Consider the following 26,963-nt stretch of genomic DNA (forward strand, 5'->3'; position numbering starts at 1 on the left):
GGCTGCCCAAAGTGGGGCAAAACTCGATGCATGGATCCAGCCCACGTTGTCCCTTGTTGGATGTGGGGTGGGATGGGCCTGGAGTGGTGACGACAGCCTGGAGTGCTGGGGCCATGAGATGGGTGAGCTGGGAAGCCAAAGAGAGTAACTCTGTGGTGGGGTGTTGCAGCTGGGTAGGGAGAAGGGGTAAAATTTTGTATTATTTCTGCAAGAAGAGGGGACAGCCTTGGTCTGAAAGGGGAGGTCTCTGCTGGAGACCCCTGCATGGCTTGATTTTGGGGGTGCTAGTGCCCCAGGACTGCTGAGAGCTCAGGCCTTAGTGTGTCAGGATTGGAGAAACCAGTTGTCTTGAGCCAGCTGCAAAAAATCCCTCATTGTGGTGGGGATATGTGGCCTGTCCCCAGCACCACGGTGCCTGTCCTGTGCCGGTCCAACCCTGGCACCCACCCACGTGTTCCCATCGTGGAAGTTCCCTCCGCTGGGGCTGCGATGGCTGAGTCTCCCTGGGGGCTGGGGTGTCCCAGCGAGGGGAAAGCTTTGTTTGTGTATTTGTTCCACTTTAATTTATTAAAGTGGTGTGGGGACCTGCTAATGAAGTGTTGAAGATGGATTGTGGCCGGGTTGTGTTACACAGGGCTCATAGGATAGTTAATTACCTCAGGAAGCCTGAATGCAATGAATACTTCATAAAGCAAAAGCCAAAAGTGAATTATTCATTATCCATTTATCAGGGGCACTTATGAGAAACCCACTGGGACTGAGTGTGGGCTCCCCTTCCCAGTCTTCATCAGCCAGACCTGCCCATCTTCCCCATCAGCGTGGGACCCACAGGGGCAGGGACCCCACAGGGCTCCTCTGGGGAAGGATTTGGGGTGAACCTGTTCCTTAAAGCATTGCTTGGTTTGTTCAATCATGCGCTGAGCCACAGCAGGCACCGGAAAAATTCAGCAAAGGGCTGGGGAGGACGATTGGAGACGTAGTGAGGGAATGGGGTTGGTCATCTCCTCCCTGCGAGGGGAGAGCAGGACAGGTTGTCTGCAGCGAAATGCCGTGTGTTCCCTGAAAGGACAGTCACTGTCCCCCCCTAAACTTGAACTCAGGGTGGCAGCTTGGGCACTGCTGCAGGGGTACCCAGGGGTGACCAGCTCCCTGCTCCGGGGATGAGGGGACAGGAGGAGAGGCAGGCAAGGAGCTGAGCACCAGGCAGAGGTGTTTTAAATACACCTGGCTGGCTAATTTGCTTGACACATCCTAACCAAGGAGAAATTAAGATCTGTCCTGAACTCTGAATCATGTTTAAGGAGAGAAACCTGGGGAAAAGGAGCTGTGGTGGAAAACTCAGGCTGTGGGTAAAGCAAAGGAGTGGACTGTCTGTAGACACCCGCTCGGTGCGGTGGCCTGCATGGCTGGATGGCGTCTGAGTGGGCACCGGGCTGTCGCATCCCGGCTGCTGCAAGAAATAGGCTTTGCTGCCATCTACCTCTCCCGGGCTCCCCGGCAGTCAGCCCCGGTGCCGTGGGAAGGTTGCATGTGCCGTGGGCTCCTGCCACGCACCGTGGGCTACTGGTGGGGCTCGGGGCTGCCGGTGGGGCTTGGCGTTGCCCTGCTGCTCTTGGAAGTCCCAAAACATCCTGACCTGAGGCTGAAATGGTGCTGGGAGGCTTGCAGGGGGGCACTTTGGTTTCTCCTCTCCATCCCTCCGCTTCGGTCGGCGGTGGCTCTTGCACCGTGGTCTTCCTCCGGCATCAGCCCAAAGGTTGGTCGTTCCCCTCCAGCGCAGGGTGTAAGAGCCTCCCTGCTCTCAGTACCTTGGCAGGATCTCAGGGGGGGTAAAAGAGCAAGAGGAGGTGGGAATCATCCCCTTGACATCCCATTTCATCAAGCATCTGCTGCCGAAATGCCAGGGCCTCCAAGGGCACCAGCCTGTGCCGGGCACATTCTGGAGCTGCTCCGCACTGAGCGTCAGCATCGCCCAACGCAAGACGTGGCTTTGCTTGAGCCCTGCCAGGCGAGGCGGCCTCTCTGTTTGCCTCCCCCTGCTTCCCTCTCTGCTCCCCATTTAATAAAAGCTTTTGGCACCAGCAGAGCAGCCCACGCTGCGCATCTGTGCTGCACAGCTGGCGGGGCACATCTGGGTGGGATATTCCCCTCAAACCCCTGGCCAAGCCTGCTCCCTGCTGTGTCTGATCCTGCTGGATGGAGATGCAGCAGCGATGGGATATCCTGGTCCTTTCCTTCTTGCAGTGTTGGCTCTGCTGCTGCATTTTAGTGCTTCTTCAGCACTAAGCTGACGGTAGTGCCCAGTTCGGGCCATTCCCCCTCTTTTTGTCCTCAATCTCTACTTTTGTGTTATTCCCCAAAATCTGCGCTCCTGCTGACGTTCTCTAGACTTTAAAGAATATTTAACCACCTGGTAAATTATTTATCCCTCTGAGGTTTCATGCACTTGGGGCAGCTTGCAGGCCTCCTGGAGAATTAACTAGAGCCATAAATCAAAGAGACATTTGAGAAATTTCCCATTGCTTGTGCTGATGGCGGCCTGGCCCCTGAAATGCCACTTGCAGGTTGGGAGCCAGGCGCTGCCACTTGCTGCTATTACTTGTTTAGGAGCTTGTTAAATTTAGAAGTTAAATAGACTCCAGGAAACAGATGAGACACACCAAGTGCCGGCTATGGGGGAAATTGGGTGGCTACCACCCCCTAATACTCCTTTTTAAAGTGGGTTTTTTTCAGGCTTAGCAAAGCACTGCCATCAATCCAGTTGCGAGGGCGAAGGCAGCCAAGGGCGGCTCGTGGGCTGCAGCAGAACGTTGTTCTGGAGGGAACAGGGACAGCAGCGCTGCCTGCTTGGTGGGTGGGAGAAGGGATGGTGGGACTGCAGCAGCTCTGCTTGCACAAAGCACAGGGGATGTGCCCGATGCAGAGAGGGGGTAGCCTGATCCCTGAGGGCCTGTTGGCGATACTGGGTGTGTAAAAAGCCGGTGGCTTTTACCTGTCTCACAGACCAGCTGGGGCAGGGATGGAGCAAGGTCTCTGCTGCCCTGCTGCAGTGCTTTCTTCATTTGACAAAGTAAGCCTTGTCCTGGGTGACCCCAACAGCAGCTGGAGAGGGTTAGGAATAAAGGGAGGAGAAACCCAGCAAGGGATCAGGCTCCCAGCCTTGTGGCTTGTTTTAATTTGTGCACTGGAGCTGAGGATGGGAATCCAGGCAGCCTCAGCGGGGTGGAGCAGTCGGGTTTGCATGGGACACTCTCGGACGCCCCGCTCAGGCACGCGTGCCAAGGCTGTTCAGTAAAGCAAGGCAGGGGACAAATCCTGCCCCTCGCATGATGCTTTGTAGCATCATATGGAGTGAAATGTGTTTAGGAGTTGCCTCTGGGCAGGGCCTCTCAGTAAACAAGCTGTTGCATGGCGCTGACGCATCCTGGGCAGGAGCTCTGGGCGGCAGAGATGCAATGGCGCCTGCAGAGCTGCGCTGATGTCAAGTGACACCCGTGGGGGTTTCCACTGCAAGGATGCTCTCATCTTGCTGAAAATCATACAGATTGCCCTGTGCCCCAAGGTCTGTAGCTCGCTTCATCTGGCTTCTGTATTTTTATGGCTTTTTTGGTATGGTTTACGTTGTCCAAATGTTACTGATTGCATTGTGGGTGTCAGTTGGGGGCTGTCTCCCCTCCTGCTCTGTGCCCCCAGCAGAAGGGAGTTATGTGGACCCAGGAGGTTGGGGCACCCTGGATTTGCTGGAGGAGGCTGCTTAGCTGCAGGGCTACCGAGACACCATCCCCTGCCACCCCAGCCGTGCCAGCGTGGGCTCTCCAGAGGCCCTGAGCTGGAGCTCCAACATGGGTGTGGGGTCTCTCTTTGTATCCCCTACCTCAACAATGCCTTTCCTTTGGGTGCCCTGCTTTCTCCTTGTGCTCAAAGCCTTCTGCAGGGGTGGCAGACGGGCATTTCACCTTTCCCGAGATGTCACAGCTTTCTCTGCCATCAGCATTTTTCCAACAGAAGTCACCTGCAATCACTTCTGCTCCTGAGCAGAAAGAAGCTGCCTCAGGAGACCGCTTTTGCTGCTGACCACAGTGCAAATCACTTCTGCCATGGCTTTCTCTCTGCCATCAAACCCTTCTGCTCCCCCTGCACCGACTTGGTGAGATTTTAAGCATGGCTTCTCCTTGTTCCCTTCCTGCATTAAATCTCAGGCCCATCCCAAGGCGCACGGCAGTGCCTGGGATGAGCCCAGCTGCACCCCCAGCGCCGGGGTCCCTGGGGGCTGTGGGAATCCTCCTCCCCCTCAGGACCAGGGCAGGGTGTCTGAAGAGAGGACACGATCTGCTGCCATGCAGTCAGACAAGCCCCAACTCCACCTTCCCTAATAAATGGATTCATTTGGCTCCCTGCGTGGTGATGCAAAGCTGCAGCCAGACCCCAGAGAGTGGGTTTCTCCCCTCCTGTGCTGCTCCCAGCCCCTTCAGCCAGCCGGGCTCAGTCCTGCTGTTTATTCCCCATAGAAATGAAAATTTCAGTTTATCACGTCTGCCTGGCGGGCAGCAAGCCACCAAGCGAGCGAGAAGGAGCCTGCAGCAGCCAGCTGGAGAGAGCTGGGAGAACGCGCTAGGTAATAGAGGTATTTATTAAAGGAGGGAGGAAATTTATATGCTATTCCTGCTTCTTCAGCTCTCAGTCATCACCAAGGGGAGAGGAGGAGTGGGCAGCTTGCGCAGGAAATAGCCAGAAGTCTGTTTTCTGCCCATTTGTCAGTCTGATGAACAAGAAAAATATAGGCGGTCTTGATGAAGGAGAAATAGAGTCTGGAGGAGGCTGGTGTGTTCACAGGCAGGAGCAGCCCTGGGTTCATGGGAAGTTGCCCTGGAGCCCCCCGGGGCTGGGGGCTCGTGCCACCGGGGGCTGGGAGGACCTGAGGTTCCCATGTTGGTGGCAGCGAGCTGTCAATGGGAGGTCAGGGGTGAGGAGGGGATGGATGGGGCATGGAGGAGATGGGAGAAGGGGCTGTGGGGAGGGGAAAAAAAAACGGGCTCTGGAGGGGACAGGCTGGAGGAGAGTCCTGGCAGCTGCATGGGGATGGTCTCAGTGCCCAGAGCCATCACTGCAATCTGTGAATCTCCCCTCAGCAAGGGCCCCCCTGCCTGTTAGTTTATCTGAAGTGCTTGGCATCTACCAGAGAAGAGCACTAGGGAGTAAAAAACCCACCAAGTATTAAGTGCTAATAATTCCCTACTTTTATTTGCAGTTATCCACCTACATGAAAGAGGCTGGGTTTTTGCTGACACTTTCTTCTGGAAATTGAATGCTGCCTGAATCATCCATCCAGGGCCATTTGTTCATAAAAGTAAGGAATTGCTGTTTGAATCTTTTTATTGCTGCTAATGTGACACAGGCAGCGGTGATGGATTCGGAGAGCCTTGGCACAGGCTGGGGATGTTCATTCTGGAAAGTGGCACAAATGTGGGTGCTCAGGCACCCTCCTGGGGGGTACAAACACTGCCTGGGTCTCCCTGGTTCAGCTTTGTGGAGGAGAGGCTGTTGGGGTGCTGCAATGTGCCCCTTGCACGTCCCCTGGCACTGGCAGGGGGAAATTTTGGCCTTTCCCAAGCTGTAACCCCAACAGTTTTTCCCCTGAGGGGCAGCTTCTCCCCATGGTACTGGGGTCCATGCACCCCTGAAAGGGGCTGGAGTAGGATTTGGATCCCCCAGCCTGTGAGTGTGATGGCACAGTGGGAAGGGGAGAGTTTTTTAATCTTAATCTTGCTGTTTCCAGGGCTCCTGGTGTGGCCAGACAAGGAGACGTTTTTCCTTTGGCAGAGACAAATAGACAGACCCAGACCCTCCGGCATCCCGGCTGCCACTTCTGCTCTCTGACGTGATAAATATATCCCAGGAGAGACCCCAGAAAGCAACGTCCCAGCCTGAAGGGGATCAGCCCCGGGGCAGGATGAGCGCTGTATGGCATGGCACTGGGCTAGGATCCTGTCTCAAACTGTGCAGCCTCACACCCTGCGCCTGTCCCAGCACCTTGGCGTGGGGTTTTGGGCTGCACCCACAGCCACCGTGGGACAGGGAGGAGGCGAGGGCCAAAGAACAGCTCCTTGCTGAGCTCTCCCTCCTCATCCCTGTGGATTCTCCTAAATTAGGGATGTTATTAATTACAAGCTGCTTTTCCCCTGACTGCTGCTTGCACAAATGATAACTGATTTTAAATGAATGGAGCCAATTACTGCGGTTTTCCTAAAACAGACAGCAATACCCCGCTAAGGAGGAGCAATCCCAGCTGCAGCGGGGATAAGAGTTAGGCACTGAAATGCCCTTTGGGCCTGAATTTCCAGCTGTCACGGTTTCCTGGCTAAGTCTGGCTGCTTTCCTCAATTGAATGTGAATTTAGGTGGTAGCAGCCAGGGCCTGCTGAGCAACCTCAGGCCAGCGGCGCTGGAGAAGGTGACGGTACCTGCTCTGTGTGCAATTACCTGCTATGAATGAGTGATGCTGGAATGATCCCTGCTGACTGCAAGCAAACGATGTCTGAAAATATCGCTGTATTTATGGAAAAGTGGAAAGAGAGAACTCCTGAATGGTTTTTCAAGGCTGGGACCTTGTGGCTGGGTTGGGGATCTCCCAGTTCCTTGGGGGTGGTGCACATGGAGATTTCCCATATGGAAATGGTGTGGGTTCTCCAAGGGCTCATATAGGGTAGCTCCTGCCCCAGGTTATTTACCCAAATGGTTATTTCGTGGATATGCCAAGCTGTTCTGCTGTGCCCAGATCCAATCTGTATATGAAGTTCATCAAATTTTAAAGAACAAATAATTGTCACTGCGTGTCTTGTCCTTGTAATATGAGCAGCTTCAGTGAAAAGGAAACGTAATGAAGATGGATTAAAGCTTAACTGTATGAAAATGAGTTAAGGAATCTTGAAATCAGGTTCCCATTTGTCTGCCTTTCCAAATCATGGGAAATATTGATTTACTTGCAGCAGCAGCAGCAGTGACAGCACACCACGGTCCCAGCAGAGAGGGTGAGGAGTGACACATGTGCCACCAGCTCTCCGGGGTGGGGCCAGGTCCAATCCTGCACAGCTTCTCGGCTGGCTCAGTTTGCCACAAGGTCCAAGCCCTGGGCAGTTTTGCCTGGGGCATGCAAACACCATGGGCTGGGCTGAGGAAGAGGCTGGGCCTGACTTCCTCACGCCAAGGGTGGCGAGGGGATGGTGCCCAAGCTCTGTCTCGCTGAGGATGGTGGGATGAAGCTCGAGCTCTTCCCTGTGCCCATTGTGCTCCCTGGTTTGGCTGCAGCCCCCAGCCCTGACTTTCCTTCTGCCAAGAGCTGCCACTGGACAGGATAGTCCCCTTTGGAGCCCACATAAAAGCCTTTGGAATTGAGGTTAGATGAGCTGTTGCAAAATCAATTAGTGATAAAACCTGGTGAGCAAAGTGCACAATTGTATCATTTTATTATGTTGCCATCTGAGCAGTAAAAATACATAGATACACATATACAAAACAATCTGAAACACTGGGTCAGAAATCTGGGCTCCTGCTGCTTCCCTCTTAATCTCCCATTAAGTGATATATCTTCTGATGGCTTTTGCCAGCTCTCTAAATTTAATAACTGAACTAACCATCTTCTCCTATTGTTTGCATATAAATAAGTGTTGGATCGATAAAGAACATCTTTAAAAGTCCCTGGATTTGAAAAATGAGGGGAGCATAGCCTGGCGGGCAGTTGCAAGAAAATTATGACTTAACACCTCCAAAAAACAGTGTTTAAAACAAGGAGGGGTGGACAAAAAGAGAAACCCCTTCGATGAGATTCTTTCTGCTACTGAACGGCTGAATCGATAAGGACTGGATGAGGTTTCAGCTTTTGGTTGCAGATTGTCTGGCTGCCACACTCCTCCCCTACCCCTGCAGTTTTGGAGAAACCAGTGCTGCAACTTGGAGGTTTTAATTTTTTGCAGGGATTTGCTCAAGGGGAGACAAGCATCATCATCAGCTGCAGGGCCACCCCGGATGGAGAAGGGCTGCGCTCTTTGGGTGGCTTTATCTTTTTATTCCCATTGGCAGCCTCCACCCCAAATAAAGCAGCTCCTCCTTTGCATCAGGGATGACTTCAACCTGCCTGATTTCAAGCTGCCTGTACCTCAAGAGCATCACCAGCCAGCCACACTCGGGGCACTACGCACACACAGCCTGTCCAGGCAATATCCACCCCACGAAGGCTCCTTGCAGCGGGGTAGATGCACCAAGGAGGTAAAACTATTCCGTTGGAGATAATTCCCTCTGCAAAGCATCCCTGGTGGGCTGGGTGCTCGTGACCTCTGCTGGCTTTGCGAAGGGCTCTGGCTCAGCTGCCGCGGTGTCACGGGCCGTGGCACAACTGGTGAGTGTGGCCAGAAGGCATCGCTGCTGGCATCTGCCCAGCGAGCCACAGGGCCGGGACACTCTGCTCCATCCCTCTCCTGCCCATGGGAAATCCCTCTCTGCCCTCCCCGAGCTGGTCCCCAGATCTCCGGAGCTCCCTGTTAGGGGTCATAGGCTGCTGTTATCCCCCTCCAGGGTCTGCCACATCTCTGCGAATTCTTCCAGTGTCGTTGCATGGCAGCAAAAGGCGAGCAGCCCTCCACTATAACTGCAGCATTTAAAAAAAGCAAAAAAAGCCGGGGAGGGGGGGATACACAGCCAGGCACCGTGCTCTGTTCAGGGCGTGTGGTTATGGAGGGTTGCGTTTCCATAATATATTACACTCAAAAGTCCAGGGGGTGAGATAAGCAATGCCGAGGAGGCCTCCTTTGAACGCGGCGTGTTCAATCACTCACTATAAAAAAGCCCCGGTGCCTCTGCTCCTCTGCTTCTCCCTCGCTTCACAGAACAAAAGGAAATGGGCTTGTTGCTTTGTAGGCGAAGGAAAGGAGGCTCCTGAGAACCGGGGAGAGAGGGCCATGAATTATTCAGTATAGCTGTCGGTGCAGGAGTGGTGCCGAGACCTGCTCCTGCGGTGACCCCCGTGTCGGGCCCTGGCCAGGAACCCCAGATTTGGATGGATGCAGGCGCAGACCTTCTGGATGTGGAGGCAGGAGGGTGCCTGGAGAGCTGGGGCTGGGGGCAGCATCCTTTTCCACCACCCACCCCTCCAGGGCACAGCTGCACTGGTGGTTTGGAGGAAAAGGTGGCTTCTATTCCTGCATTCCCATCCCAGGGGTGAGCCTTGGGCTTCCCACTATTTTTGGTTGCTTTGGACCAAAAAAAGGAGGAAGAATGCCTGAGAGAGGACACGTGTGTGCTAAACGGGGAGGGTGGCAGAGGGCAAGAGCTCCGGCAATGAATGTGCTCGGGCTTGCTCTCCAGCCAGCTCGGTAACAAATTCACTGACACAGGGAACAATTTTTCCCTGACTCTGCCAATTCCTTAACGACGCTGACTCGAAGGGCCCCGCAGGGAGGGGAACTTGAACTCTGCAAAAAGCTCTCTGCTGAAGCTTTATTTAAGACTACGTGGGGGATACTTAAATATTAAAGGATGAAAAAATAATGGCTGGTGGTAGGCTGGGCAGCAAGGGCCGTGGTACAAATGGTGGTACCGGCTGTCCTGTGGCCTGTCTGTGTGTCTCTTTGCCTTTAAACTCCTTTGGTGCTCCAGCTATCATCGGGGCTGTCACTTGCTGAGGATGGTCACCGCTCTGCCCTCTGTGATCTGGGCTGGACTAACCCACAGATCCCCCTTCCCGTGGCTTTTGAGACAGCTCCGGGCTTGCGTCTCCAACAGCAGCATTGTGTTTGCTTGGCTGGACACCAGCAACTTGTCAACGCAGTCCAGGAGAAAGGACAAGGACTGAGCATCTGTAATTTTCTCTGTACTGCTTCTGTTTATTTCTTTAATCCCTACTTCTTGACCGTAGAAGTCCTTGTGTTGACACGATATTATTTATTTATAAAATATGTACAGGAAAGTGCTTGGGTACCGGTCCCACCCTCCAAGGTTGACCGTGCGTGTCCGGCTGGCAGGAGTCGAGGTGAAAGACGGTTTCTCTGTCTTGGAGTCGGGAGGAGGAGGAGAAAGAAAAGGGCTGAGAAAGATAGAGACTTCAAAGTATGTGAGCAAATATTTACAGGTTCCAAGACAAAAAAAATATATCTACAGTGTTGTCCTGGGGATACAGGGAGTGAGGCTTGAAGCGAAGGCTGCTCACAGCTCCATTTGTTATATTGATTGATGAAGACTACGGGTATTGATTTCCATCGGCTGTGCCAGCAGCGGGGTGTGCAGCTCCGGCGAGCCCCAGGCTCGGGCACTGCCAAGGGGCAGTCGGGACCACTCCAGCCATGGGTTCATGCTTCTGGGGCTTTTGCACTGGTGCTTTGTTGGTGTACTTAGTTTTTGCAAATGAGGCCTGAATACTTCTGCGACACTCCCTTGAGCGCCAGGGAAAGGGGATGCTAGCGGGGAGCGCGTTTCAGGGCGGCAGGGAGGAAAATATCACAGTTTGGGGTTTCCCACTGGCTGCTGCTGTTTTAACATGATGTGAACAAAGCAGGGGGTTTTGCTGGTGCTCAGGAAATGTAGGGACAGTCCCCAAATGCTGACCAGCTCCTGGGAGCTGGGGAAGGGAGCTGGGTTCCCCTGCAAGGGGCTGTGTCAGTGTGGAAGAGCTCAGTGTGCCGTGCTCGCACCAGTGGGTGCAGGGGTGTCCCAGCGAGCGTGCCTGGGGCTGGGGGCCTGCCCGAGGCGGGGGAGCTACTGCAGTACATGCACAGGTCACTTTTCGTGCCGGGGAGGGTGTTGGTGCACAAGGGAGTGACAGTATGAAATGAGATTGTGGGTGTCTGGCTTGGTCCCCGAGCTTGGTGGATCACCCCAGTTCAAACTGTCCATGGTCTATGCAGGTGATACTTGGCTAGAGGAGATGGAGGAGACCTCGGTCTTGCCCTGGGCTATGGTGGAGGAGACGTCTTCATCCCCAAAGGGATTCTTGCCGCAGCAGATTGTGGTGATCATGCAATGACGGAACTGAAGAGGGGAGAGAAATGGAGAACGATGGTATCAAGGGCCAGCGGGGACGTGCTGTGGGACCAAGAGCCCCCAGCAGCCCCTGAGCTTGCTGCTCCCCCCAGGCTGATTCAACCACTTCTGGGAAAGAGCAAGGTGCCTGTGGTAATCCCAGACGTGCTGGTAAGCCAAGGGCAGAGGCTCACCTTGCACGAGATGGGCATCTCACCTGTTTGTTCATGAAGACATAGATGATGGGATTGTAGAGGGAGGAGCTCTTGGAGAAGAAGGCAGGTACTGCCATGAGCGTGGCGGTGAAGTCTGCTCCCTTGTTGGTGAAGATCCAGAACGCCACCACAGCATAGGGCGTCCAGGCCAGCATAAACCCCAGCACCATGAGGATCACCATCCTTGTCACCTCCTTCTCGGCCTTCTGGGTTGTGGCCGATTCCTGCTGCTGAGCAGCTGCCTGCGGGCAGAGGGGGTGGTGAGGGGCACCATGCAGCTTTCTGCCCCAGGACCACCTCCTTCTCCTGCCCGAGCTGCCCACCCTGTCTCCATTAGCCCCCCATGCCTCCTCCCAACGTTACCTCTCGGACTTTGCAAATGAGGCACCCATAGGAGAAGAAAATTATCATGACTGGGATGATGAAGTGGATGATGAACATGTAGAGGACGTAGGACTCGTTGTGGTAGTCGGCGTTGTGGGTGTAGTAGTCAGGGCCACAGGAACACTGCATCCCCTCCGGTATGTATCTGCCAGTGAGAAAGGTTAAGATCCTTGCCAGGACCCTCCCTGGGGACAAGAGGGGATCAACTTAGGGACCAAATTCCCCAAGGATGGACGGTGCTTGAGGAGGGACATGTGTGTTTTGGGTGAGCTCTTCCCTCGCTTCTCCTCTGTGCCCTGTGCACCCAGTCTCACTGGCTCTGCAGCGCGCAGCACCTTTGGGGCCAGCACAAGCCCTGCCGATGTGTTGTGCTGGGGCATATGGCATCGGTCTGTTGTCACACTCGCTCTTTCTCACAGGGAATGGGCTGTTTATTTCCTTCCTACGTGGCTGAGCACTCGCCTGCCGGGAGCCACCTGCCCTCCCTCTGCAGATTGAAGGATGCTGAGTGGGGATGAGACCCACCAGCTTGGTGGGTCCAAGCTCTTGTGGGCTTTGTCCCCGATGCTGCACAGGGTGGAGGGATGCACAGCCTGTGGCTGGAGGGGCCCTGGCTCAAAGGGATGCAGCTCAGGTCTGCTTGGGAGCCAGGGACCAGCTGCCTGGGCAGGGATCCCAATTCAAGGCTGGAGAGGGACCATGTCTCTGTGCCTCATCGCAGGTGGATGGTGAAGGGACTTTGCTGCCCCAAAGCCACCTCTTGCACATGCCCAAAGGGCTGGTAGGGGCTTGCGATGACCCCACAGAGCAGCTCTGCAGCGGGGTGTCAGGAAGGGCTGGAGCTGCAGCATTAGAGAAATTGCCTCCATCTCCTCAGCTCCTCCCTTACACTCCAGGGGGCCTTTGGCTGCTGCATCAGCTGCCAGCCAGGGATGCGGGTACATGCAAGAGCCAGACATAGGCTTTGGCTGCCCAGAGAACCCACTCGCTGGAGCCAGTGAGCAGCCTGTGGTGTGAGCAGCCAGCACTGCCTGTTTTTGGTGAGGGGCATTTGTTGGTGGGGGGCTGAAATGTGCTTTGGTGCTGGGAGTGGGACAGATGGGCTCGTGGGGAGAGGGGCAAGGGTGCTGGGAAAGGTGCTGCGGAGCTGCCAGGAACAATGCTGGTGTGGCAGCACATCAGCAAGCCCAGGTTTGCACCCCTGGAGCAGTTTTCCCTGCTGGCCTGGTTGTCCGAACGTTCTTTGTGGTCTGCAGAGAGAAATGGGCTCTTCACAGCACGGGTGAGGCGAGCTGTGCCTATCAAAGCCCCTTTCTCTGCAGAGCATAAAGGGAACACGAAGGGCTATTGCAGCTGGAGATGCTGAGCCTGTGGCTGCCTTTGGTTAGAGGACACCAAGCCATCGTGAGACTGAGGTCCCATTTCTGTTCTGACTCACCCCATTGCCTCGCTCGCCTGGAGCCCAGGGAGTTTCACATCTGAGCCACAAGTGCATCCCCTGTCCCACTGGTGTGCTTACAGAGCAGCTGGGGCTGCTGCTGAGCATCCTTTGACTCACCTGGACCAGCCGAAGAGGGGTGGAGCGGCACAGGAAAGGGCCATTATCCAGGTAAAAGCGATGCCCATCATGGCGTGGGTTGTGGAGAAGCGGAAGTTTCCCATGGGTTTGCAGACGACAATGTAGCGCTCTATGGCCAAGACAACCAGGGACCACAGGGCGACTTGGCCTGCGGGAGGGAGAGAAAGAGACTGTATGGTGGTGGTAAGAGCTCCTCTGGGCTTGATCTTCCCTTCATGGTCTCGTGGTTGCAGCGAAGAGCAGAGGGAACTGAGGAGTTGGGGATCAGCAAGGGATAACCAGCATCCTACTCAATAACTGAGAATCTCCCAGCCATAACGTGCAAAAGGTCTGGAAGCCGAGGGGAGCGTCTGTGCCGCAGCGGGATGCTGGCAATGGAGGAGGGGATCGTGATGGTTTTTTAATAATTTAAAAATCAAGGGGGTGAATTCCACCTGGGCGTGAGGAAGCACAATTTCCGGCAAAGATGCCAGATGCATCTAAACCTGTTGATGCCTGTAAATGTGTATTTCATGAGCCTTCCGCCAGTGCTGGATCAGGGGGAGGCTGTGTGGGTGGGCATGCGTGCACATGTATTTATAAGGGATAATTAAACTTCAGGGGATTGGGAGCGTTTAGTCGGTGCTGTAAGCCTGCTAATGCCCCCAGCTGTGATAATCTGCTGATAACTACACCCTGTGCTGGGATTCGCTGGAGACCTGCTGCTCGCACAGTGACTGCCTCCCATCAAACTTTCTTCCCTGTGAACAGGAGCCTCCTTGTTCTTTACTGGATACAAACATTGGAAGGGCAGGTAATGCTGCCTGAAAGCCCACAGGCTCACTTGATCAGAAATGGTGCAGACCCATATGATCTTCTGACCCAAGACCAAGCCCTTCCTCAATCCTTGGCTTAGATCAGGACATTTTGCTTTGTTTTGGCTGGCAGAATATCCTTTTTTTTTTTTTTTTTTTTTCCTCCAGATCAGCATCATTGCAGGAAATTGCCCCATTTAGGGAAAAAAAAGTGAAGTCCTCACAGTGGTTATGGATCTCTGCAGCAAGGATTAGCGGTTGTCAGATCCATCACGAGGTGTTGTGTGGGCCCGGCTGGCTGCGTGGGCACAGGGTGCAAAATGAATTTTCCCTGTTTTGCACGGGGGCTTTCTGCAGGGCGAAGCGTTAGCGACTCTCATGTCCCTGAGAAGTGAAATAAGGAAGCTCCCAAGGGCACCCAAATCGGGTACAACTGGGACAAGAGCTGAGCAATTGCTGCAGAGTCTGGGCCTGGTTTCCCTGGCTCTGTGCTACTCTGAATCCTCCTTCCCCTCCACGCTGCTGCTCTTCTCTTCTGGTTAAAAGCTGCCACATCTTCCTTTAGCCCCTAGATAAGCTGTGACCCCTCTCCTTGTCTTGAACTCCTCCTCTCCATGTCTGTACCCCTTCTGTGGGGTCCCTCTCCCAGGGGATGTCTCTTCCCTCCCCAAACCCTCCCAAATGCTTCACCTTTTCCCAAGAAAAGGCTTTTGGCAAAGATGCTTGACCTTGATTCAAGGACATGATGTGGTCATTCCCAGCGGGTCTCTGCTAGCCATGCCACCTCGGTGTGACACCCCCTGAATGCGTTCTGGGCAGCGTGGCCAAATCACCCCAGGCTTGATCCTGCAAACAAGGATCCCTTCCTGGGGTTCGTTTCCTTGCTGCTGCCCTGCTAGTTGTGAGATGGGCACGTCTTGGCATCAAGATCAAACTTGCATAAATCTCTCTCTTTATCCCTGTCTTTAAGCCGCAGGGAAGCAGTGCCTTGCGTGGTGAGCGCTGCCCCATGCAACGAGCTGCAACACCGCAGCGGCCTGTGAGATGGCTTTCTGCACAGGAGGGACACTGCAGGCATTGCAGGCATCCCGACAGCATGATGAAAGGGTGGAATTGGGCTCCTAAAGCCCCAAAGAAGAAAGATCACCCACTGCCAAGCCTAGCCCTTAGACCCAAGCTCCCACCCCGCAGCCCTTACCTCCCAGCGTGGCGAAGAAGCCCTCCACGGCACAGCCAACGGGGCCGAAGACGAAGTAGCCATTCCAGGCAGTGTAGAAGGTGACCGTGAAGCCAAAACAGGCCATGAAGAGGTCAGCCACTGCCAAGTTGACCAAGATGTAGTTGAGTGGCTGCCGGAGCTTCTTGTGTTTGAAGGTGACCAGGAGGGTGAGGAGATTGATGGGCAAACCAGTAGAGATGAGGAAGAAGAGGTAGCAACACACGGTGCGGTATTTCCAGGGCTCAGCTAGGTAGTACTGGGGGTACTCGAAGGGGCTTCTCACCACCCCTGTCTTGTTGGACATAGGCACGTAAAAATTGATACCTTCCGTCCCATTCATCCTGCCAATGTTCTAGCAGCTGCTCTGATTTTGTAGCTAACTTTGCTTCAACCCCAATTTAAAAAAACAAAACAGCAGGAAGCCCCACCCCTCAATGTGGAAAAATACCCAACTAAAGGATTTTCCCCCCTCACAATCCAAAAAAAATAAATTAAGAACAACGGTAAATCCTGAGGGGATGGGAAGTGGTGCCCTGCCCCTGCTCCGCATCGAGGGTTGGCAGTGCCCGTGTGCCAGGGGAGGTTTTATACCCTTCGGCCTCCTCGAGGGAGTGCGGGGGGAGGCTGGATTAGGGGCTCGGCTAACTTTGTATGACAAGGGCAACAGGATTGAGAGGGGCTGATGGTTTAAGCACCCTCTAAGCAGCCAGTTGGCCCCAAAACCTGCATTAAAGCGTATTAATTGCCATTAAGTGTTTAATATTGTTTAAGGAGTTGGGGGAAGGAAGGGATGGAGTGGGGAGTCCTTTGGAAGAGCGACAAAGGGAGGAGGAGCGGTGGTGAGTTGGGGAGTGACTGCTTTGGGCAACTGATGGGGAAATGGATCTGTGCTCAGGTCTGTCGTGGGTCACAGCCTTTGGGGTGTCCCTGAGTGGCTGAAGGACTCCATGGGAATGTTTGGGGACTGAGGACCACCCAGCTCTGCCCCACTGACCTTGGGGAGGGCACTGGGGGAAGACTGGACCGAGCTCTGCAGGTCTGAGGTGTGGGCTTGGCTCTGCCTGTTTGGGTGCCTGGTTCAATGTGGGTGCTGCCCCATATGGGTACATGTCTCCATCACAGAGCAAACCTGGGCTCTGTTGACATGGCCAAGGACCACCTCTGCATGGAGCAGGAGGGAAAGCCGCTTCCCATCCCACAGACTGCAATCTTGGTAAACACAGAATTTTGGGGGCAGGTCTCTTGGCTGTATTACACCCTGAATCATGCACCCTGGTTGTGCTAGAGTGCAAAGGACTGAATTTCCTCCTCTGCTTTGCCTCCTCCCTGGGCTAAAGGATGTATGTTATTCAGTTGATCCTCCAAGGATCTCTGGCAGGACAGGAGGGAGCACACTATCAGGCAGGGATGGATGGGGCATGGCCAGCCCCGGGGGTCCCCGTCTCCCGAGGAGCTGCTGGCGAGTGTTTCCTGCCCGAGCCTCCTCCCCATCCCAGCAAGTGGGATGCTGATCTGGGTTGCAGCTTTGCAAGGATTGGTGGGGTTTAGGGTGGGCCCTTAACCACAGCTCTGAAACCAGCCTGAAAAAGTGCCACTACTTGCTGGAGAAGCAGCACCTGAGTGCCCCTGGGGAGGGAAGGTAAAGCCTCAGCAATGCTGATGTCCCAAATTCCCTCCAGAGATAGTGCAGAGAGACCAGCACCAGCCTGTAGCCACACTGGGAGAGCAAGTAGGATGGAAAGATGCTTCTCCCAGTCTCTTGGCACTCAGCACGGCATGTGGGATCCCCATCCCAGCACACACGAGACTGAAACCCTTCTCAGCAGGGTCGGTGCCAGCTTGGAGCACCAATGCTCCATCCCATCCAAGTTCTTTCCCTATTTCTTCCTTCTGGGTCATGGGTGCTCCTTCTCCAGGAGACCTGCCTAAGGCGCCTTAGGGAAGCTCTTCCATTAATCTCTGACATCTGGTGACATTAATGGCCCTGATCTGTTAATGCGGTAAGCTGTTAGCCGCCTCCTCACCGCTGCCCTCTGCCAAGGCAAGGTGGATGGAAAAAGTCAATGCTGTCTTGCTGGATGAATGAGGTCTTCTGCGAGACTGGAGTGTCTCAGAGCCAGAGGACAGGAGCGGAAGGCTAAGGGGTGTGGGTGGGATGAATGATGCCCTAATCGCTGACCCGCTGATCTGTCTGCAGAGATCCAAGAGGAGCAGAACTAGGATGTGCTGAGAGTAAGTGGGTCACATCAGCTTCAGGTGCCCTGCGACAAGGACTCCCTATGGGATATCTGTGCCTCTCAGAAGTATCTCACTGCATGTCCTGTGAAACCACCAGTTATGCAATTCCCAGTCTAAGTCTTCCTTGAGGGGAAGAGTTTCTTGTGGAGAAGTCCCATGGCCTTACTTCTCATAAAGCTTTCCCCGGAGGTATTCTGTGCCTCTCCTGGCCATAGTCAAGCTTCTGGACATGTAAAAGTTGGGCACATTTTTGCAAAAATATTTGAATATTAAAGGAGAACCCAGAAACCCTACACACATAAACAGATGTGCATCTCGATTCTAGTGTGTCCCTCACAACTTCCATTGGTAGAAAGCAACTCTTTTCAGCTGAAGACCACTTTGATGGTCCACCTTCAAAAGCCTTGGACCTTGCTGTGAGTGCCAGCAGCATCTGAAAGCTCTGGTGTTTCTCCAAGGTTTTGTACACAAATCCAGGGCTTTGTATACAAACAGGGTTATCTCATGGGAACGTTAATTTTCATCTCCCAGAAAGTAATTTTCACCTCCCATCTCTGTGAGACTCTGACACACCTTTGTGGTGTCCTGTCTTCTAAAGAGTAAAGAGTTGTAGAAATGAAGCACAGCTATGGGGAGAAGAGGTGAAATGACAGTCTGTCTTTGGGGGAAGGGATCAGCAGTATTTTTGCACAGAGACTTTTCCTTGATCGGTGGACCCTCTCCACTCACTGAGGTGTGGAGCAGATTTGGCTTCATGCATGGTACCCAGCAACCTTTCATACAGAGGACTGATGACAACCAGACCAAGAGAACTTCCACCAGACCTTCAACTAGATCTAGACCAGGACACTTCCCCTTTTTGGGAGCTGAATATGGAGCAGGTAAGCCTGAGTCGCCTCTGTCATGCTAACAGGGGGCTGTCCCTTCCCAGCTGTCCTCAGGACTCAGCTTTCTTCCCCTTCGAGCTGAGGCTTGATATCCCAAGGCTGGTGGATTTAGAGCTCTCCGCGGGTCAGTGACAGCCGGAGCAGTGCTGAAGGCCTCGCATAAACTCAGTGTAGGAAAATGACACCGGAGGGGATAGCTGGTTCCTCCAGGACGTGTCCTGAATGCAACCTCAGTTCCCTCTGCGTCTCTGTCACAGAAATGGAAAGTGATGCCTTTAATTTGGTGTCTCTTAGCAGGGGGACTTTATGGGCTGTCTCCCAGAGAGCTCTCAATTGTTTTCTATGCTGACTCTATGACAAAGGCGGCAATAGCAAAATTCAGGCCCTGTTTAATGTGAGAGGAGAGGTTTGCTTTCTTTGTGTTTGTCCTTAAGAAGAGGAAAGGTTTCCTTCCCTCTTGCAGGTTTTTTCTGCTTTGGTAAGCTCTTTGAGATGAGATTGTCTCTTATTCATTGTTTGTCAGCACAATGCGTGACGGAGCCCTGAGCTGCTCTGGGCTTTCATGTCCTGTGTAAAGCAAGAAATGATAATTATAATCAAATAACTAACTTGCACTGAGCTGATACGGTTGGTTCACTGGGCTCGAGCGACAGGCAGAGCAAACCATGGGGATGTGCCAGGGGAGGTGGATTTCCCAGAGCGGTGGCAGCTGGGAGCCCTTTGCGGTGCCTCTCCCCATCCTGTGCGAGGCTTTTCATTGCTGCTTGGGCAGAGGCATGGGAGCGACTTGCCCAAGGGCACACAGGGAACGACTTGCAGAGCAAGATGTAGAGAAATGTAAAAGCAAAAGAACTCAGTCATGAAGCAAACATCTGTGCCTAGATTCTGGTGGTGGACTAATGCACAGGATCTTAAACCTTGGCCGTGAGCACCACCACTGAATGCAAAATCACGTTGCTTTTGTGATTTTTGGCTGGTTTTGTAATGTGCTGCTCTGAATCTCCCTTCTGGAGGGACTCATTCCTTCCTGGTGGGCCGGAGAAGAGGGAGGAAGGTGCAAATATTGTGGTGCCTTCCGGTACCCCCGGCTGCCCTGGGAAGACTTTGTTTCCCCATATCAGATAGCCGCCATGTGTGGCCACTGCACTGAGCTGCTTATGCTGGGTTTGTGAGCTTCCTCGCCAGGAAAGGGGTTAAAGAAAGATAAAGCTGGAGCGTTATAGAGACCATATGGAGGGGAAGAAAACCCTTTATCCTGTAATTGGATTCATTCCCTGGTGGAGGTGAGACTGAGTGGAGCTGACAGGTCGTGATGGGCGAGGCGCTGCCAGCCGCCCTGTCCAAGGCAGGATGTGTGTGCACAAACTTGTAGATCAATCCATTAGAGTGGATCAAATAGATTTAAATGTGTGGCAGGGAGGAGGAGGACACAGATATATTTACAATTTGGTTCGGTGGGCCGTTTCTCCCCCAGCAGGGATTAACCCAGCCGTGGCTGGTGGCTCTGAGGTGGCAGCTGTGCCCTCTGCCAGCAGCCGCAATGCTGGGACCGGCTGCCTGCTGCTCCTCTGGGTTTGCCTCCATCCAGGACAAGGATCTGGTGGTGCAGAGGGAAGTTCTTTGTACCATGCCCTTGCTTTTGTCCCCCCAAAATAAGAGCACACAGAAGCCTGACTCCTGCCTTGCTTGCAGCCCCCAAAGGGCTGCACCCACAAAGTTTGGGCAGGAGGAATCCCAGCTCCTGTTTTCCGTGCAGGTTCCCCCTCACAACTCCTTCTCCAGGCTCTCCCCACCAGCACAGCCTCACAGGGGGTGGATACACCAGAGCCAGGAGGCAGCTGGGAAGTGGGGAGAGCTTCACCACTGCCAACCTCATCTCATCTGCATGGTATTTGCAAGCAAGCAGGCCCCTGTCACCTCCCAGGCTTTTCCTCCTGCTGCTGATCCAGGTAACATCTCTACAAGCACCGTAGGATTTCCTTGGAGAGATACAAAGTCTTTGGGACCCGTCATTTTCTTGCCAAGGAGCTGAGCAATGCTGGCTCAGCTGTGAACTTGCACCACTCCGTGTGGTGCTGTCAACACTTTTAACTAAGTGATAAACCAGGGCTGTAGCAGAGTAGGCAGGTTTGCAAGACAGTCTCACCGGCCACGCAGCACCACGGGATGAGCAGCCAGCCCAGCCCAGCAAATCCAAGCAGCACAAGCACATTTCTCTGTGTTAGCAGCTGTGCAAGGGAGCAACGAGAGTGCTGGACAATGCAAGAGAGAAGATGCTGTCAGCTCCTGTGAGATCTTCCTGTCTTGCAAACTGCGGTCAATCCCTTGCTGGATTTTGTTTGGGTTTATGGGCTATTTGAGCCAGGTAGGTGTTAGGCAGGAGTTAATAGGGAGAGCTGGGAGTCAGGGATCTATGTCCAGCTCCTCTCCAAGCTCTGTTTTGCCCAACCAGTGGCAGGTACTTAACTGCAAAGTCAGAGAGGCAAAAGAAAGGCTTTCATTTAATTCCAGAGGGATGCAAGAGCACAGCACCACCACCTTCGTTCTGCAGGGTCCAGCAGCACCTGCCGTGGCCCAGCTTTTAGAACGGCTGAGCAGTCAGAAAAGGGGATTTAGGCAAATAGAAATAATCCAGCTCTTTTATTTTTAATTTGTAAATCTCATTTGAACTTGAACCCTGTTATTCCTGAGGGCCTTATTGTGGATGTTCGTAGCCCTCTGCAGCGATGCTTTATACATGCTGTTTAGTTTTGTCATAACTGGGTCAATATTTTTTTTTTTCATTTATAGTGCAGAGCCCTTGGTTTTCTCTGTGGAAGCCTGGAGACTGCTGTGACACAGCCAGCTAGGTTATAATCTTTTGGGAAATGATACAGAGGAAATTTGGGGGTTGCTTGTTTGTTTTCTGCTTTCCAGCAGGGCTGTTCCCTGGAGCCGGGCTGGGCTGGCTCCATGCTCCAATGTCCCTGTAGGACCATGAACAGCCAACCCGGTGTTCAGGCTCCCAGAAAAACCTTGTCCTGGTGGTACTTTGGGTGTTCCGGGAAGAATCCCTCATGTCACTGCCCTGGCCTTACTCTCAGACAGCTGAAGAACCCCATCCCCTGGCTTTCGCCCCATTTTGAGGCCCCTATTCCTCTTGGTGGTGGCTGGATATCCTGGACTGCAATTAATTTTTTGTCCTTTTGCTGTCCCTGCTTTAAAGCCTTCTAGGGATTTGCTCCAGACCAAACGTCTCCTTTCTCTCCCTTTAACCTTCATCTTGTAATTGGATTAATTTCTTTCATCCAGCCCATCCCGGGCTTCTCCCCATCCCTTTATGTAACGGTGCTGCTCAGGGCTTGACCTGCAGCCACCGAAACCAGTGGAGGGGTTTGCACCGATTCCTATTGCACGTTGAATCCCACATTGGTACAATGACCCTCTTCTTTTCCAGTTCCTGCTCCCTTCCCATTTGCTGCCTCCTCTTCCCTTCCACGTGTGATGTGTGCTCCCTCCAGTCCCTGCATAGCTCGTGCAGCAGCTGCATCCCTGCACAAACCCTGTGAGCACGTGGTCCTACAGCACGAGAGAAACAGTAAATGCAACAGCCCCACACGATGAGCAAAGCAATGGCAGGATTATCTGGGAAAATTATTGATTTTTCTACTCCTTTCATTAATATTTATTCTCCTTAATTTCCAATCTTTACTCTTTAGCTCTCCAAAGCCTTTGTGGTTGAGAGGCTTTTCACTGAGTTTGCTATTCATCACCTAAGCAAAATATCCATGGATTAAATGGGCACTTTATCAAATTTGAGTCCTGTGCTGGAATCAGACTTGGCTGGACAGGCCCAAATGTCTCTGCAGATCCTTCTGTTGTTGTCAGAGTTTTCCATTTGGTTTTCCTGGCCCCATGTCCCAGCTGGGATGGATATGCTGCGGTTTTGCTAATCACCAGGTTTCTCCCATGAGAAACACTCACCAGTGAGCACATTGACTTACCACATGCGCTGTCTCTTTTTCACCCTGAAGTCATCTGACCCTGTTTCGTTGTTGCCTTGCAGAATGAACTGGTGCCTTGAAAGCCTGAAAGGAGATAAAGCAGCAGCAAACTCTTCTCCCGTGTTGCAGATAAACTGCTATTAACTGCTGAGGGTTTCTGGAATGAGACGGGTGACTCTCAATTGAAAGCACTGATAAATCCTGGGCATCCAGCATAATCCAGTCCACTGTATCAGGAAATCTCTTGGGGGCTGGCAGCACTGAGCACAGCAATGCCTTTTCATGCTACAGTTCTCCCATGGACAGATAATCCCCATGGACAACAACTGCAAAAGCTGGATGTTGGATCCTGACGGTTCTTACCTCCCCTTGTCAGCAAAACAACCGCTGCCTTCTGCTGCGAGACGGGGCTTACCTGCAAACTTCATCTGCAACGGTGACCACAGGACTGAATTTTGCATCCCGCGTGTGAGCAAGAATATCATACATCATCCTCCTGCTGATTTGACAGCGCAAGCGGCCCTGCAAAGCAGCGATTTAATGCACTTCTTGGTGCCTTAGTGTTTCGTCTTGCTATGCTTAACCTGATATATTGTTGTTTGATACGGGAACAGTAGGGGGGGTAAAAGGAGGTAATAAGAAAATAAAAGGTCAGTGGGTGCCTGGTGTGTGTAAAGGCTAAATTGCTCTTTCATCAAATCTAATAAATATTCCCTGCGAGTGAGGTAGGGAGCTCCTTTTCTGAAATGCTAAGTGATTTCCCTGCCTCAGAGCCTCAGCCCAGGACTCGGATTATCAGATGAAGGCAGGGTGGCCCACGGCCAGTTGTGACCCCTCGCCTGCCCCTGGGTCACCCCCAGCCAAGCCCTGTGCCTGCAGCATCTCGGAGGCCGGGGCAGCGGGGTGCGGGGGGAGAGCTGCCAGCCACGAGGGACGAGCCAGCCGCAGCCCCTCACTGCGCATGAAACTGCATTTTTCTACCATTTCTAAAAATATTCCTGAGCCTTCAAGTGAAAACCCGGTGGTTTGGATTTGAAAACCAAAATGGAAACAGATGAGATGCATCCCATCTTGTTTTCTCACCTCCTCTCCTTTCTCTCTTCACTTGTTCCAGATTGGGAGAGAATGGCGAAGGAGTGACCAAAAATGAAGAAAAACAAAGCAAGGAAACATTTTTCTCCTGTTTACTTTTTTTTTCCTTATTTGAGAGACTAGAAAGTTTTTATAAGCATAGAAATCTGTTTTATAACAAAAAGGGATTTTTAAAAATTTTAATTCCAACGGAAGATGATTGTTCTGGGATAGGACACTTTGGCCAGTGCCTGTCTCCTCCACCACTGGTAGAGAAGATAAATCCATCCAGGCTATGTCCAGAAACACGTTTTCCTCTTTCTTTTGTCCTTCCATTGAGAAACTGAGGCAACAGGCAGAATTTCCAGGTGTCCCCAGTTTGGGGGTGTCCACTTCAGGTCACCTCAGGCCTGGTTTCCAAAGAGGCTTTGGCATTACGGGGTGCAGCACCCATTTGTCAGGCTTTGAACGTCTGTGGGAAGCTCTTGTAGGTGCCTTGCAGGCCCAGAGGAGCTCAGCGAGTTGCTGAGGATGTAAATCGGCGCAATCCTGCTGGAGATGGGTCTGCTGCAAGGATGCCGCTCCATCTGGGGTCTCTTGGAGATGCTGGTGCTGAAAGAGTGGCAGCACATTGCAGCCGCAGGTAAAACTGAGATCGCTGCCTCTGAAACGCGAGCGGTGGGATGCTTCCTACCCTCTGCTGCACATCCAAACCTTCACCTCCTTCCCCACGTCTGACGTCCACAGCTCACTGCCGTCAGCAAGAAGAGCCTCCGGTCTCTGGGTTGGTTGTAGGAACCAGGCAGAGTGGGAGGAGAGAGAAACAACGCGAGACAAATTCCCCATTAATCTAAGAGATCATTATTTGCTGCTAGAACCAGAAGGGTGAACTGTTTTGGGGAGTCAGCAGGAGTTAAATCCCTGCTATTGATTCTCACCCAGCCCTGCTGCGCAGCCGTGAATTACACCGCGGAGGAATTGAAGTGGGCGCGAGGCAAGCGTGGGGACGGGAGGGGGAAGTCTGTGCCCTTAAAATATTTATGCTGCAAATTAACATGTGTTTTAAGCCTGTGATTCTTCAAATATTTATCTAGCGTTAATATTTTGAAAACTGCATTAAAATTTGCCACTGGTGCTTTATTCATCAGGAACGTTCAGCAGCCACAGACAGCGGCGCCTGCTAAATCTGTAATGCGTCCATGCAGAGACAGCAGCTGGAGGATGGTGCCTGGGCTGTGAGAAGGAGCTTTCTGCTCCTGCTTCCAAAGCAGGGAGCCTAAAATGAACTCCTTACCCATGTCGACTTCAGCTGTGTGACTGCAGACGTTCAATTCAGCAGAGCATGCGCCAGGTTTTTGACCCGTCTGACTCCAAGGAAAAATAATTTAATGTGAGCAGGGTGAGATAGATATTCCTGTGAGCATCGGGAAGGGGAACTGGGGCTGGGAGACACACTTTTTCCAAGCCGGATGGCTGCTGTGGTCTGGTGGGGCTGTGAGAGCAAACTGGACACGCGCAAAGCCGTGTCCTCCCTTCTCATACGTGCCAGCCCCATCCAAGGAGCTTGTCAGATATAGGGGAAGAGAGGGTGATATGTCCCCCCGCGGCTGTCGGGGCTAGTGCTATGGCTCTGACGCTCACCCCCAAATCGGGAGCTTTGCTGGGGGACACCCCAATGCCTGACCAAGAGCCAGGTGGAGCAGCAGTGCAGGATTTCAGTCCTTCACACTCTCCCCACGTGCCTTCCGCCCGCTGCGTTAGCCTAGGGCTGAAATTCAGCTTCAGACTCATATTGGCTTCTACCTCCTGTTTTTTATGCAACCCACTTGCCAAAATACCCCAAGCACGAAGCAACTTGGAGGGAAAAGTACAGGACATGGAGACAAATGCTCAGTGTCGCTGGCACAGGGAGCTCATTTTCTCTTGATTCCTTGACACTGCAATTGATACATGGCTTAATGGACTTTACTACTACTGCCAGTTTCCTGTTAAAATTACTCCCAATTATGGCAACCATTTAACTTTAGGTACGAGCAGAACTGCAAGCAACTCCATTTGGTACATCATATTTTTGTTAAGCTTCTAACCTCTGCTGCAATTTTGCTTCATAAAACAAGGAGAGTTTCAGGGGGCCTGCAGCCTGCAGATTGTTACAGGGACTGCAGCAGGACAGTTTTTTTGCATTATAATGCTAGGGATTGAGATTTCCAGTGATTTTTATTTTCATTTATCCTCATTTTGCATTGGCAATGAGGACATGCGAAAAAATGTTTTTATGGACTGGACAAACCCGGAGCAAAAAGGTGTCTGTTGCTCCCACCCACTCTGGTGCTTCCACTGAAGAAGTCTTGGAGTCAGGTCCCTTATTTTCAGGTCTCCGTTTCCATTCTTTTTTGAGTACTCTTGCATAATTAAGAGGTGAATCTGGCAGACAGCATCCAGCTAATACAGATATGATTAATTTTTATCTTCCCTTTTTATTTTAAAGGTTGTCCTTTCCAATGCAGAAAGCTTCTTTGCAGATGGATGGGAAACCTGCCAGCCAGCCACATTTTTGAGGTAAAAGGGGACAAGACATGGGAAAGTTTAGTGCTTTGAAAAAGTGACCTTTCTTGGTAATTAATTTGTCACTTCCCAACACCATCTGCTGACTCGTCAGCTGCATCCATCATAACCATGCAAAAAATGCTGGAAAAGTCAATTAAAATGAGAACCAGTGTCCAATGGGCTTTGTGCAAATTCTTTAGCAAAGGGAGGGGGTAAAAAAAATAACCTGTCGTGTGAGATGTCCTTTTGATCGACGCACATACACATGGTCCCAGGGAGAAAAACTATGTTGACCTCTCTGGAAGTTTTATAGCTAGGACCACTTCATTGCCTGGTGATAAGCTGCAGTAAATGCACAGGGATCTGGGAAGCATCTTAGTGACTGCCACATTTTTTAAGGAGGGGTTTGGCCCAAATTGAGCGTTATTGACTGTAGCGACAGCAGCAAGTCCCTTGTGAGGACCAGCGTGCAGGGCAGTGTGTACATGTCGTATTGACTAGCTGTGATGGAGCTAGGTGAGAAAAGTCATTCTGCAGGCTCGGGCAATAGCTGTTTCCCCCTTGCCTCCGGCACATACCGCCAGTGCTTAGCTTTCAGCCAGCCAGGCAGGAATGCTGCTGCACACCCCTGCTGTAATACCCCATAAAGCCATTTGATGTAAGAGGATTTCATTGCTTTCCCAACTCATTTTTCCCTCTTGCATCTCTCGCCTGGTTGCTCTCAGGTTTCCTCACACGTAGCCAACCTGTCTGTGAGAAGCACCAGGACGTTTCTGGCCTGATCCCAAACCGTCCAGCATCAGTGCCTGTCTGATGGTCTTGGGAGAGCAAAGATGAGATCTTACGCAAGTCACTTGCTCTCTCTGCACCTCATTTGTCTGGAGAGTGATGTCGATGCACAGTTTTGTGTCCCTGAGGGGGATAGGTGTGTCCGGGACTGTGAGATGCTCAGTTATGATGTAAAAGGGACCTCATGAAGACCCAAAGTGGGCAGATAAATCCCCTGGACTGCTTTGATATGTCTCCACTTGTCTGTTCAG

General features: G+C 52.5%; 1 protein-coding gene across 1 annotated transcript; it reads right to left on the minus strand.

Moving 5' to 3' along the window:
- Positions 1-9,987: 9,987 nt before the first annotated feature.
- LOC141934509 (green-sensitive opsin) lies at positions 9,988-15,665 on the minus strand. Its single transcript, XM_074850012.1, has 5 exons — positions 15,177-15,665; positions 13,164-13,332; positions 11,585-11,750; positions 11,224-11,463; positions 9,988-11,015 (listed from the first exon to the last, which is right to left on the minus strand). Exons 1-5 carry the CDS (start codon positions 15,535-15,537, stop codon positions 10,884-10,886), a joined length of 1,068 nt encoding a protein of 355 aa, XP_074706113.1. The 5' UTR covers positions 15,538-15,665; the 3' UTR covers positions 9,988-10,883.
- Positions 15,666-26,963: the final 11,298 nt, after the last annotated feature.

The sequence above is a fragment of the Strix aluco genome, chromosome 25, assembly GCF_031877795.1.
Source record: "Strix aluco isolate bStrAlu1 chromosome 25, bStrAlu1.hap1, whole genome shotgun sequence".
Taxonomy (NCBI): Eukaryota; Metazoa; Chordata; class Aves; order Strigiformes; family Strigidae; genus Strix; species Strix aluco.